Below are 12,478 nucleotides of genomic sequence, written 5' to 3'. Positions count from 1 at the left end.
TTTTCTCCACATCCTCTCCCAGTGTTTGTTACTTGTAGACAAACAAGTTTGAGTTTGTCTCAAAAAATGAATTTCCTTTTTAATGATGGCCATTCTAACCAGTGTGAGGTGGTACCTCATCGTAGTTTTGACTTGCATTTCTCTTATAATTAGTGGTGTTGAGCACCTTTTCATGTGCCTACTGGCCATCTGTATGTTTTCTTTGGAGAAATGTCTGTTAAGGCCTATTGCCCATTTTTTAATTGAGTTGTTTGGGTTTTTTGTTGTTGTTGAGTTGTATGAGGTGTTTGTATATTTTGGAGATTAAGCTCTCATTGGTTGCATTATTTGCAAATATTTTCTACCAGTCTTTTCATTTTGTTTATGGTTTCCTTTTCTGTGTGAAAGCTTATAGGTTTGATTGGGTTCCATTTGTTTATTTTTGTTTTTATTTCTATTGCTTTGGGAGACTGACCTAAGAAAACATTGAATAATTTATGTCAGAGCACGTTTTGCCTATTCTTTCTTCTTGGAATTTTATATTGTGATGTCTTATGTTGAAGTCTTTAAGCCATTTTGAGTTTATTTTTATGCATGATGTGAGGATGTGTTCTAACTTCATTGATTTACATGCAGCAGTCCAACTTTCCCAGCAACACTTGTTGAAGAGGCTTTTTCCCAGTTTATATTCTTTCTTCCTTTGTTGAAGATTAATTGACTGTAGGTGTGTGGGCTTTTATTCTGGGCTCTCCATTAATCTGCATGTGACAAGTGCCATTTTTAATGCTTCCGCCCATCTCTCCTTCCTTCCTTCCTGCCTCCTCTGCTTGAACAGCCTCAATTCCTGGCCTTACTATAACCCACTTTCATTGTTTGCTGGTGAATGAGCCCCCAGCTCAGAACTCTAAGATTAAAAGCCATTCCCAGGCATAGAGTTTCCGTGATATGTATATGGGTATATGCTTATGTATGTGTGTGTCTGTCTGTGTGTCTCTGTGTTGCCAAAGTGCACAAGCACTTTAGTAAGCACGTTATTCAACTACTCCATTTAGCAACGCTGAGTCCAGGATTAAATTCTGTGGGTCCTGAGTTTTCAGGAGGTGACATGCTACCTTTGGTATCAAATTTGATTAAACTTGATAACTTTAAGTGGTTCTATTGGGGAGGAAGAATTAAATTTCTTACTCCAGAGAAAGAATTTTTTCCACTGACTAAGGAATGGAACGTTTATTAAAAGTATCTTGGTGACCTGAAGGAGAGGAATGTACTTCTTTTACCTCAGCAGAAGTCAGTCCATGGCATTATTAGCACATGGTAAAATTGAATAATTGAGCAACACTGACTACTTTGGGATTCAGCCTTCCAGCCCCTGCTGTGTGATTAGTTCAGTCCAACCCTGCTGGCATGCTTGAGCAGGGAGCCTGCAGGGGATTAGAAAGGGAAAACCCTTTAACAAATCTCAGGTACTAAAGACATTTGATTTAATTTAACATGTTACACATGGTAATCTGGTTTCCCTTGGCAACCTCTACCCTACACTACTTTATAATCAGAGGATGGCAGGGTAAATTACAGACTAGATGGCATCATCTGGAATGGACCATAGAGAACAGATGTCAAAAGAGGAAATGAAAAGGTCACTAAAAGAGGACAGAAGAGTCTGAGTCCTCTGACAAAAAGGACAGATAGTTCTCTATAGTGCAGGTACCCAGGAGGGTTTCATTGATGAGGGAGACTCCAGGACTGCCTACAGCAGAGTAGTCTGAGATGTGAAGGAAAGGGATCAAATCTCGTAAATCTTCACCCTAATACCAAAACCTGACAAAGATCCCACAAAAAAAGAAAACTACAGGCCAATATCACTGATGAACATAGATGCAAAAATCCTTAACAAAATTCTAGCAATCAGAATCCAACAACACATTAAAGGGATAATAATTTTATTATTTGTGAATTATAGATAAGGTTTTAATTTAAAAATGACAATAATAGGTACCATTTATTAAGTACATGCCAGAAATCTTACTTGGTTCGTTGTATACATAATTTCATTAAATCCTTATCATATCTCTGCAAGGGGAATATTAATATCCCTTTATAGATGAAGAAACAAGTATTTATTGATCTCTTAAAGTATGGAGACTGAAGAAAGGTGGGGTAACATTGACTCCAAGGTTTCAACTTTAGGAGACCATTATTTATTTTTTCTATGATCTTAGAGTCCTAGAAGTCTTAATAGCCCCTGTTACAGAGCAGTATATCCACTAATGTCCATTAATGGTGACCTTTAGCCATCCAGAAAAGTTTAAATTACAGTCATCTTTAGTCTTGTTGTTGTTCAGTTGCTTAGTCATGTCCAACTCTTTGCAACCCCATGGACTGCAGCACGCCAGGCTTCCCTATCCTTCACCATGTCCCGGAGCTTGCTCAAACTCATGTCTGTTGAGTCTGCCATCCAACCATTTCATCCTCTGGCATCCCCTTCTCCCACCTTCTATCTCTCCAGCATCAGGTTCTTTTCCAATGAGTCGGTTCTTCACATCGGGTGGCCAAAGTATTGGAGCTTTAGCTTCAGTCCTTCCAATGAATATTCAGGATTTATTTCCTTTAGGATTGACTGGTATTATCTGCTTGCAGTTCAAGGGGTTCTCAAGAGTCTTCTCCAACACCACAGGTTCAAACTCATCTTTGGTGCTCAGTCTTCTTTATGGTCCAGCTCTCACATCTGTACATGACTACTGGAAAAACCATAGCTTTGACTAGATGAACATTTGTCAGCAAAGTAATGTCTCTGCTTTTTAATATGCTGTCTAGGTTTGTCATAGCTTTTCTTCCAAGGAGCAAGTGTCTTTTAATTTCATGGCTACAGACATTGTCTGCAGTGATTTTGGAGCCCGAGAAAATAAAGTCTCTCACTGTTGCCGTTGTTTCCCCATCTATATGCCATGAAGTGATGGGACTGGATTAGTTTTTTGAATGTTGAGTTCTAACCCAGCTTTTTCACTCTCCTCTTTCACCTTCATCAAAAAGCTCTTTAGTTCCTCTTCGCTTTTTACCATAAGGATGGTGTCATCTGCATATCTGAGGTTGTTGATATTTCTCCTGGCAATCTTGATTCCTTGATTCCAGCCTGTGATTCATCCAGCCCTGCATAGAAGTTAAATAAACAGGGTGACAATATATAGCCTTAATGCCCTCCTTTCCCAACTTTGAACCAGTCTGTTGTTCCATGTTTGGTTCTAATTGTATGGACCTGCATACAAGTTTCGTGGGAGGCAGGTAAGGTGGTCTGGTATTTCCATCTCTTGAAGAATTTTCCATAGTTTGTTGTGATCCACACAGTCAAAGGCTTTAGTGTAGTCAATGAGGCAGAAGTAGATGTTTTTCTGGAATTCTCTTGCTTTGTCTATGATCCAGCAGATGTTGGTGATTTGATCTTTGGTTCCTCTACCTTTTCTAAATCCAGTTTGTACATCTGTAAGTTCTCAGTTCATGTATTGTTAAAGCCTCGCTTGGAGGATTTTGAGCATGACCTTGCTGGCATGTGAAATGAGTGCAATTGTGCAGTAATTTGAGCGTTCTTTGGAATTGCCCTTCTTTGGAATTGCAGTGAAAACTTACCTTTTCAGTCCTGTGGCCACTGCTGAGTTTTCCAAATTTGTTGGCATCTTTGTCTAACTCTCTTATTTTACACACTAGGAAATTGAGTGCCAGACATCTGGTAAACCCTAAAGCCAGGTCTTCCAACTCCTTAATTTGTGTATTCCACCATGACCATACACTTTCAAAAAAGGCTTGAGTAAATGGAAGGCAGGAGGGAAGGGGTCTTGCAGCACTATAAATGATATTAGTTTGAGGTAGCGAAGTAAACAAACTAATAGATTGGAAGGTACTGATGAGACATTTAGGCACTTCGAACAGTTATAATTCTTACCTAATTAGTGATTAATTTATTCTGCTTAGCTAATATCTGATCAAATTGATGCACCTAATGTTTCTAAATGATACTAAGTCTTTAGATGTCTCTGGTGCCCTACCAGCCATTTGAAGTTTAAAAGGACATATGAACAACAAAAGCTGTCTCTCCAGGTCTTAAAATGGGTGTGACTGGCCATTTTTGCGACATGTAGAAGCAGAGACTACATGTGGTATTTTATTGACTTACACATTTATGCTTCTGTCACGTTCACCAAATGCCGTATATATGAGGCAGGCCATATATTATCTTTCTTTAAGGTGAAAACTATGGAAGTCTAATGGCAAACTGAGAAATCTTGGTGTCACACACTTAGTATACAAAGCATTTTACATGAATTTCACTAAATCCTCATAACAATTGTGATTGTAAATGTTATTGTTTTTGTTTAGGCAACTTTTTCAGTTTTTTTAATCCTTCCCAGAACATTTCCCCTAGCATTTTATTATGAAAAATTTCAAACCTATATTAAATTGAAAGAATTGTACAGTGAACACTCATATACCCACTTAGATTCTACACTTATTTTTGTATATTTGCTTTTTTTAATACACCTATACATTTATCTTAGTTTTTATTATATTTCAAAGTGAGTTATAGACATTAGTACATAATACTCCTAAACACTTATACGTGGATATCATTAATTTGAGTTAAAAATGTTAGTCCTATTAAAAAAACAAAAACAAAAAACTGAGTCCTTCAAATCTATGTTTTGGGGACATAGAATATACTCATTCAGTTTGGGCTTTCCCCCATGAAACAGTAAGATATTTTAAGAGAAAAATGTGAGCCACCCATATTAAAAAACACTTGTAACTTATTAATGAGAAATAGAAATCTGTGGGGAGGAGGGGGATACCCCTGTTGAATTCCTAGGCCACAGCAAGCCAGCACTGCAAATGAGGCATCTTACCTCATTTCTGATTTTAAATGAGATTGAGGTCATTGCCACATTTCTGAACAGTAAGTCCTCTTCTACAGGGGAGAGTTTGATTAGCAAATTACTTAAGCACCTTAGTAATGATATTGGAACCAAATTTCAATGAACATTTTTCCCTTTTCTCTTCTTTCTGGGTGTGACTAAATTGCCTACAGCATGCTGCTTGGTTGCTGGTAAAACAGGAAATGGGGTAAGTAATTTACATAGGGAATTTTTACTACCGTTTAAATTTAAGCTACTTGATTCTTAAAGTACTTTTACTATTACTCTTTTTTTAAGAGTGAGTTCACTAGCTACTAGAGAAATTGGCACAAAGAAAAATTTTTATTTTATATATTTAGGTGTTAACCTTGTTTAACTGGTTTATTGCACAGCATATTAGTACTCTCACTTTTTTGGTAGATTTATCATGAACATAAATGTATATTTTAGAATCATTATGCATTTATATAATGTAGTTTGGCAGCTTATTTTAAAGGAACACATTTTATGCTGGTCTTAGAAGCAAAATTATAAACCTAATTATGCTGTAAAGGATATGTAGTAAAGTTCTAGTTAAGGCAGAACAACAGTAAGTTTATATATAGATAAGACACAGAAAACATAGGTTCACAGTCCTTTATCTGAAACCCTTGGTGGCAAATGTGTCTTGGAATTTAGAATTTTTTAGACTTTGGCAATGTAATACAGCGTAAATACCATATATGATATACCTCTCTCCTCTGGGGTAGTACTGTATTATCAAGCATTAATATTTCTGCAGTGAAGCATACCAATATTCACACCGATTTGATAAACAAAGGCTTACCTGTTCAAGTCAGAGTTTGGTTGCCAACTGAGTTAAGGAAAAAGCTCTTTAATTTCCCAGAGCTTTCTGGATTTTGAAACTAAAAATTTTATACCAGTATGAAAAGGGCCATGTGACTCTTGGAGGTTCCTGTGTACTCCTGAAAGAAAACCACAGAGAGAAGTACAAATTTCTGTATCAGAATCTCATACTTGGTATTTTATAGAAAATTAATTCATCTGGCATTTTTGTGTGTGTTGTATTTCACATCTGCATTTTTAAAAGGGTAGTAACCACATATTTATCAAAGGTTTGGGGGTTCTGTTAGGTTATGTTAAATTAGTCTCAAATGCTTGCGATTCTGGCATAATAAAATTTGATCCTGTGTTTGAGAAGTTTCTTATTAATAGCATAGTCAGAGCATGCTATTTTTCAAATGTTTCCATCCTCCTTGCTTATTGTGGTTATTTCTTATTGAATGATTTTAAACCAAGGTTAGCTCTTCCAAAAGATCCTGATCAATATAGGGATACTAAAACAGGAAAAAAAGGCAGAATGCTACTCTTTTCTCTTAATATCCCTAGTTCATTCTATAATAATAATGTCAATAGGCTGTAGAGGGATTGCCATTAAAGAATTGATTCAAGGAATTTAGGAAAAAAGTGTACTGGATATTTTGGTTCATCTTTGCTTAAGAATGGTTATTCTGTTGTATGTATAGAAAAAGTGATTGTAATTGATATCCTCATCATTAGTTATCTAACAGAGGAGAGGGAAATGCAGTTTCTAAGTATTAAATTGGTACTGAATTTACCTTAATGACTACTGATTCCTCTAAAGGACCATCAGTCATAAGCTAAGGACCTCTGTGAAAACATTCACCCTAAATTATATTAGAAAAGCTATTAGCCACATTCAGCTTGCAGGATTGAAAATCTGGCATTTTAAGTACTGTATTTTTGCCTTAAAGGTGAGGCTAAGGTTTCCAAAATGTCTGTTAACCCTTTCCTATAGTTCATTAATCTGGAAGGAAAAAAATACCTGTAGTTGAAGTTTTTAAACTGGAGTAAGGTGCTTTAAATTGAAATGTATTTCAAAAACCATGAAGGACCTAAAATATCAATTTTCTTAAACACATAATGAGTAATGTTTTAATCTGTTTTTAGGATTGGCTTTGGCTACAATCCTTTGTACTTTAGACTCTCTAGAGTCTAAACAGTTTTAAAGGGTTTTCCATTCTTGTGTTTTCTGTTTTCACCTTTTTATTCTTTAAAATGTGTGGTCATACCTTAATTATTTACTTTCAACTGTGATGCTGTTTTATGCAGATATCATTAGTTAAACAGTTTGATGCAATGTCAAGATAGTCTTTGAAAATTCCTAAGATGTTTCTGATACTCAGAGAACTAGGAACAGTTTATGCAGCTTAAACATAGTGTGTAGAGAAGTAATCTAATTTTTTGTCAGATGTAGGGCTTATCAGAGTCCTTCATTGTTAAACCACAAACCCAAAGCATATGAAAGCATTCAGTTTAACCAGTTATCTCAGCTGGATTAAAATGGGTAGGTCAGCTATTTCTTAATTTACATTTTTAGAGTAACAGTGGTCTTTATATTGTGTGTATATAATTATATTTTTAGATCAATTAAATATAGCAATTAACTAAATTATTTTTATTTTCTACTCATAGTTCATAGTGTCTTTTGGTGTTGAAGAATTAAATACAGTGGATATTGACTATATTGTCTTTTTTTTTTTAGTGAAAATTGGATATTAGAAGAAATGATTCACAAGTTGGCCTAAACACCTCTTTTGTTAAAAAGCAGTCCTATAAATAGCTGTAACTGATTTAAAATTTTAATTATTTGAATGACATGGGCCTGTTTATTAGTGATATTTCAGAGTAGAGCTGTTTAAATATTACCATATCATGTTTTTCTTTTCTTTCACTTCAGTTCCTTTCTATCTCAATTTTAGGTTACAAACTAAAAGCTAGAAATCATAATTGGGACTTCCCCAAACCTATTTATTGGCTATGAGTAGATTTGGGGGAATGTAAAATGTTTATTAAGACATGTATATGTTGTTAAATTAATGAACATTTTAGAGCACTGATGCTTTAGGATTTAATCTTCTTTACCAGTAAAGAGAAGTACAGCTTTTACATTGATTTCCCAAAAGTAAGTCCCCATTATCAGGAAGAAAGTAGATGTAAACATTTTTGGTCTGGGTGAAATTATTGTAATAGACAGTTTGTAATTTCTGAGCAATAAACAATCTTCTCTATTCCATCTTTCCATCTTCTGATATATATAATCCTGGAATCTGGCAATTCTATCTCAGAAAAACTCATTTGTATGCCTTTGTCTTTGAAACTTCAAAATTTGTCCTATACGCCACTTAAAAAAAAAAAAGTAGTTTCTTGATTCTACTAGAATATAGGTCCATGAACTGAGGAAACTGTCTGCTTTGGTCTCTGCTTTCTATCTAATGTGTAAAATAGTGCCTTCACATAGTAGGCACTCTACATTTTAATAATAGCATAAATTCTTGCCTTCATAAAAATGATGTTTTTCATATCAGTGAATTAATTTTTATGTTATTCAGAAAGCAGAGTCTGTCGCTGGGAAGAAATGATATAGTTCAGCTAAAAGAAGCCTACAAATGGATAACTCACCCCCTGTTTTCAGAGGAACTGGGTGTTCCCATTGATGGAAAGGTATTGGGTCATCAGCATTGTTAATTTTATTCTCTGGTTTTACTAGTTTTACTTCATTATATGGCAGATTTTTGGTTACCCAAAAGAATCTTCTCTTTCAATAATCCAATAAAAGGTTTTTAAGCTTTTACAGTTTTTAAATTGAGGTTAAAATTGAGATTAAAGTTTTTCTTTTTCTTTTTTAAATTTCTTTGTAATCAAGACACTTATAACAGGTGCAGTGTACCCTAATTGACCTTAAAAGGTTAGAAATGAATTCGTGCCTTGAAGTATATTTATAGTTTAATTAGACAGATTTACTGATATAAAGCTATACATAAATAACTATGAACAAGTGTGGAGTCAACTCTAGACTATTTAATTTTGGTTGTCTGTGGCTAGTCTTGTTTTCGAATATGTAGACAGAACCTGTTCAACTATAGGGAGCATGGGCTCAACCTATCCCACCTTGTGGTATCTCAGATCCCTTTAATTTAAAGCAGACTGCCTTTGAAACCAGTACACTTCCCATCCCCTCTATTCCAGGGTAGACCTTGCTTCAGCCTTTGAAATGGATTGAATTTTAGGGAAGAGCTCAGTAGATTTCCAGACGTGGAAACAGGACATATTCCTAGCTCATCTTAAATTAGATTTTAATAGTATGGCCTCATTGCTTCATCATTTTGCTTGAAGGAAATTCCCTGGGTATCAGACACACCCCTATTCAAATAAAATCACAAAACCATCTTTCAAAGCTAAACAATTAAAAAATTTTCCTCATTCTGACATTATATAGCTCTGTTTCCCTCTGTTAGTAAGAATAAACTCTGTCCTTTAAACTGAATACTGAAAGAATAGAGAATAAAACCACTTCACAGATAGTATGAAGAGGAAATGAGGTGATGAAAGTACTTTGGAAATTAGAGAAGTCATTGATGCAAAATATTTTTACCTCAGATTTCAGTTTGAAGCACAGATAATTTTACATGTTGAATCAGTGAGAACAGAAAATAGAAAACAAAAGATGCAGTAATGTTCTAATAGGTTCAGCATGAATGAAGTTTTCTTAAGTAAAAGGAATATGTTGTAATTTTAATTTTATTTTGTTGATTTGAGTAAAACAAAAAAAAATTAGTCCTTCACTATTGTGATTAAGAGTTGCTAATAGGCCTGCTGACGATCCAATGCAATCGATAAATATAAAATTCAATAAAAAGGAAGAATTATTATATGATATATCTTTTTTTCAGTGTGAAATTTTGTATAATCTCCATGGAGGTAAATGTATATAGAGTATGAAATTGTGTTTCTTTGTGTGTACAAGGATATTTATTTTAGCATTTTAAAAAATGTTTTTTAAAATTTATTTTTAATTGAAGGATAATTGCTCTACAATGTTGTATTGGTTTGCCATATAGCAACACTGTACCATTTTTTAAAAATGGTAAAACTTAACTACAGCTTAAATGTCCAGCAGTCCTTAGAGTTGAAAAGATGTTCATGACGTAATATTAACTGAATTAAGCAGTTTTCTAAATGTCTATCTAATATACCAAGAAGTACATATATTTATGTTTATATTCATGAAAATGGCTGGAAGGGACCATGTCAAACTGTTACTAGTTCTACCTCAGTGGAGTGGGATTGAAAACCCATTATTTTATAATATTATTATGTATTATATTTTTAATGAAACAAAAAATTAAGATCTTTCTTTTAAAAGTCACATCTATTAAAAACTTGGAGAACTTAATATTAAGAAACCTCATACAGAGTTGTTAGGCATGTGCGTAAATTATAGTTGCTAATTCTAGTCATAGTACTGACAGGAGTATATCTTCGTTTGTTTCAGTTACCCCTTTCCAATTCCCTGAGTTCTCATTTATCTTCGTATCTAATTTATATACTTTACAAAAAAGTCATACAACTTTAATTTGTTTTAAACTTGTTTTTTGTAGGATCACTAGTGATGAGTTCTAGGAGTTAAAAAGAAAAAAGACTATTTCCTTTACAGCTGCCCTGTGACCAAGCTGATTTGAAAACAGTAGTATTTCCAGTTTTCCTTGTCACTTTTTCTGAGCCAATCTTTGAGAGTTAATTCTGTTTCCATTGATAAGTTGTTAGATGTTAGTTTCTTTTTGCTCATTTTTAAACTGTCTTTATAATTTTTAGAGCTTATTTGAAGTGAGTGTGGTCTTTGCTCACCCAGAAACAGTTGAGGATTGCCACTTCCTGTAAGTTACAACTTAACATTGCCAATTGTGCAACATTGTTAATACCTTTTGATTTTCATGAAAATAGTTTTGTTCTTCTTTCTAAGGGACCTATCAGAACTTGTCATGTCTCTGAAGATTTAAAGTGTGCTCTCTGATATGAGTCTAGACAAACCCATGTGGCTCATATAGGGATTCATTTTGTCCGCTTCTGATATCCTGAGTTTAGCAGCTCTATGTTGTATAAAATATTTGAATTTTATCCACCCTCAAATAAACTCATTAATCTTTTATATTAACTTGAATTTTGCTTAGACGTGCAATATGCCCAGATTGTTTCAAGCCAGCCAAAAACAAACAGGTAAGGATTCCTGCTTCTTATTCTTTATTGAGTTTTTTTCTGAGCTGAATATTCAAATTAACAACAAAAAGGATATGCGTTAGAAATATTGGCAATCTATTATACTAAGAATCAATTTCAAACTATTTCCATTTGCTACATTCATTTTTTTTTTAAACTCTCAACACCTTTGTGTGTGACTCAGAAGTCGTGACACACAAACATCATGAATTGTTTCCCCAAAACTACATCATCTGGGAAAGTATGTTTTCAGTATCATCACAATTCCAAACTTCTGTCTAATATTTGTTTTCTAGAAATTGGTATTTTGAAAATATAATCCAAATAAATTGTTTTATTTAGGACAGTCCTGAATTAATAGAACCTATTTCAGGCTACATTTGAAAAAGGGTTTTTTATTTAAACTCTCCTTTACTGTCTGATGTGAGCTGGCCTTCATGTTAATGAGAAAAAATAGTTAGCTTGTATTTTTAGTTTCTGTCATGCCAAGGTGGAATGTCTGGCATGTTACTGACAGGTTTTCACAGCCCAGTTACTTAGCTGGTTTTGTACAGGCTCAGACATTCTAGTGTTACTGACCGATGTTGTGGTTGTTAAACATAACTGATGTTTTGCTGTTGTGGTTGCTAAAAAGAATATAAGTTTATTGCCAAAAATACATCTTTTGGTCTTTGCTCTTACTTTGACTAATTGCTGGATCTTTTAGTACCTGGGGGAGATTGGAGGCTTGGGGAGTGTGTAACATTTGCCAAATGCCTTGTACAGAAGTAATCAGAAATGCAGATCAAGCCTAAAACCCTGCTTCCCTCCTTTTCTCACATCATGGTACATCTAGAACATTTCCATGTTTGGCCAGCACCCTGAGGTTAACAGGTGAAGTTGCTCTAAGTTGTGAGCAGTAGGCCTAGGGGTTCTCGTTGTTCCAGGCCCTTCCCCTCAACCCTCAGGACCTAGAAGGACCCGGGTACAGCTGTAGTTCACTGCTTTGCCATACCAACTGGGAAGTTCTGCCCAAATGACCTGTGAGCCATGTTTATATAAAGGTCTAGTTTTATTTTTTGTCATCTTTGAGCAAGTATGTAAGTGCCAGCATCAAATAATAGAGTAAGGAAATTTTTGTCAAACCATCACAGACATCATGCCATTTGGCCAGTAGGTGTTGTTTAGTCTTAAGTGTAGTTTTCCTGCATTATGGCTGGGAATAAGTTGAATGACCTTTTGAGATTCTTTCAGGGTTAAGGTTTCGTATCTTAACAAAGAGGCACTTAATTTTTAATTCTAATCCTATGACATAGTATGGTTTAGAAAATCATTTCTTTTGTTGCTGAACTATTTAGATATCTACATTGTTCCTATTTTCAGTCAAGTGTAGTTTTTCATAACAGAAGAAATAATTGTAACTTATCATAGTGACCACATGAGTATGCACTAATTAGTTCTAGTATGTCTACCATGAAGTTTGGCTTTTCTTGTTTTAAAAAACCCAAAGTGGGACATTTGTAGTAGCCCTTCTATTCAGT

General features: G+C 34.6%; 1 protein-coding gene across 5 annotated transcripts in view; it reads left to right on the top strand.

Annotated features, from left to right (window-relative positions):
- Positions 1 to 12,478, top strand: part of PUS10 (pseudouridine synthase 10) — an 84,690-nt gene that overhangs the window by 52,899 nt on the left and 19,313 nt on the right. For all 5 annotated transcript variants that reach the window (XM_025261079.3, XM_025261078.2, XM_006073869.3 and 2 more), the window contains exons 5-8: positions 5,054 to 5,088; positions 8,294 to 8,405; positions 10,557 to 10,618; positions 10,913 to 10,958. In XM_025261079.3, the coding sequence (XP_025116864.2) occupies positions 5,054 to 5,088; positions 8,294 to 8,405; positions 10,557 to 10,618; positions 10,913 to 10,958 (255 nt within the window). The remainder of the gene's footprint in view (positions 1 to 5,053; positions 5,089 to 8,293; positions 8,406 to 10,556; positions 10,619 to 10,912; positions 10,959 to 12,478) is intronic.

This window comes from Bubalus bubalis, chromosome 12 (assembly GCF_019923935.1).
Source record: "Bubalus bubalis isolate 160015118507 breed Murrah chromosome 12, NDDB_SH_1, whole genome shotgun sequence".
In the NCBI taxonomy this organism is placed as follows: domain Eukaryota; kingdom Metazoa; phylum Chordata; class Mammalia; order Artiodactyla; family Bovidae; genus Bubalus; species Bubalus bubalis.
This window is presented reverse-complemented; position numbering and strand designations above follow the sequence as displayed.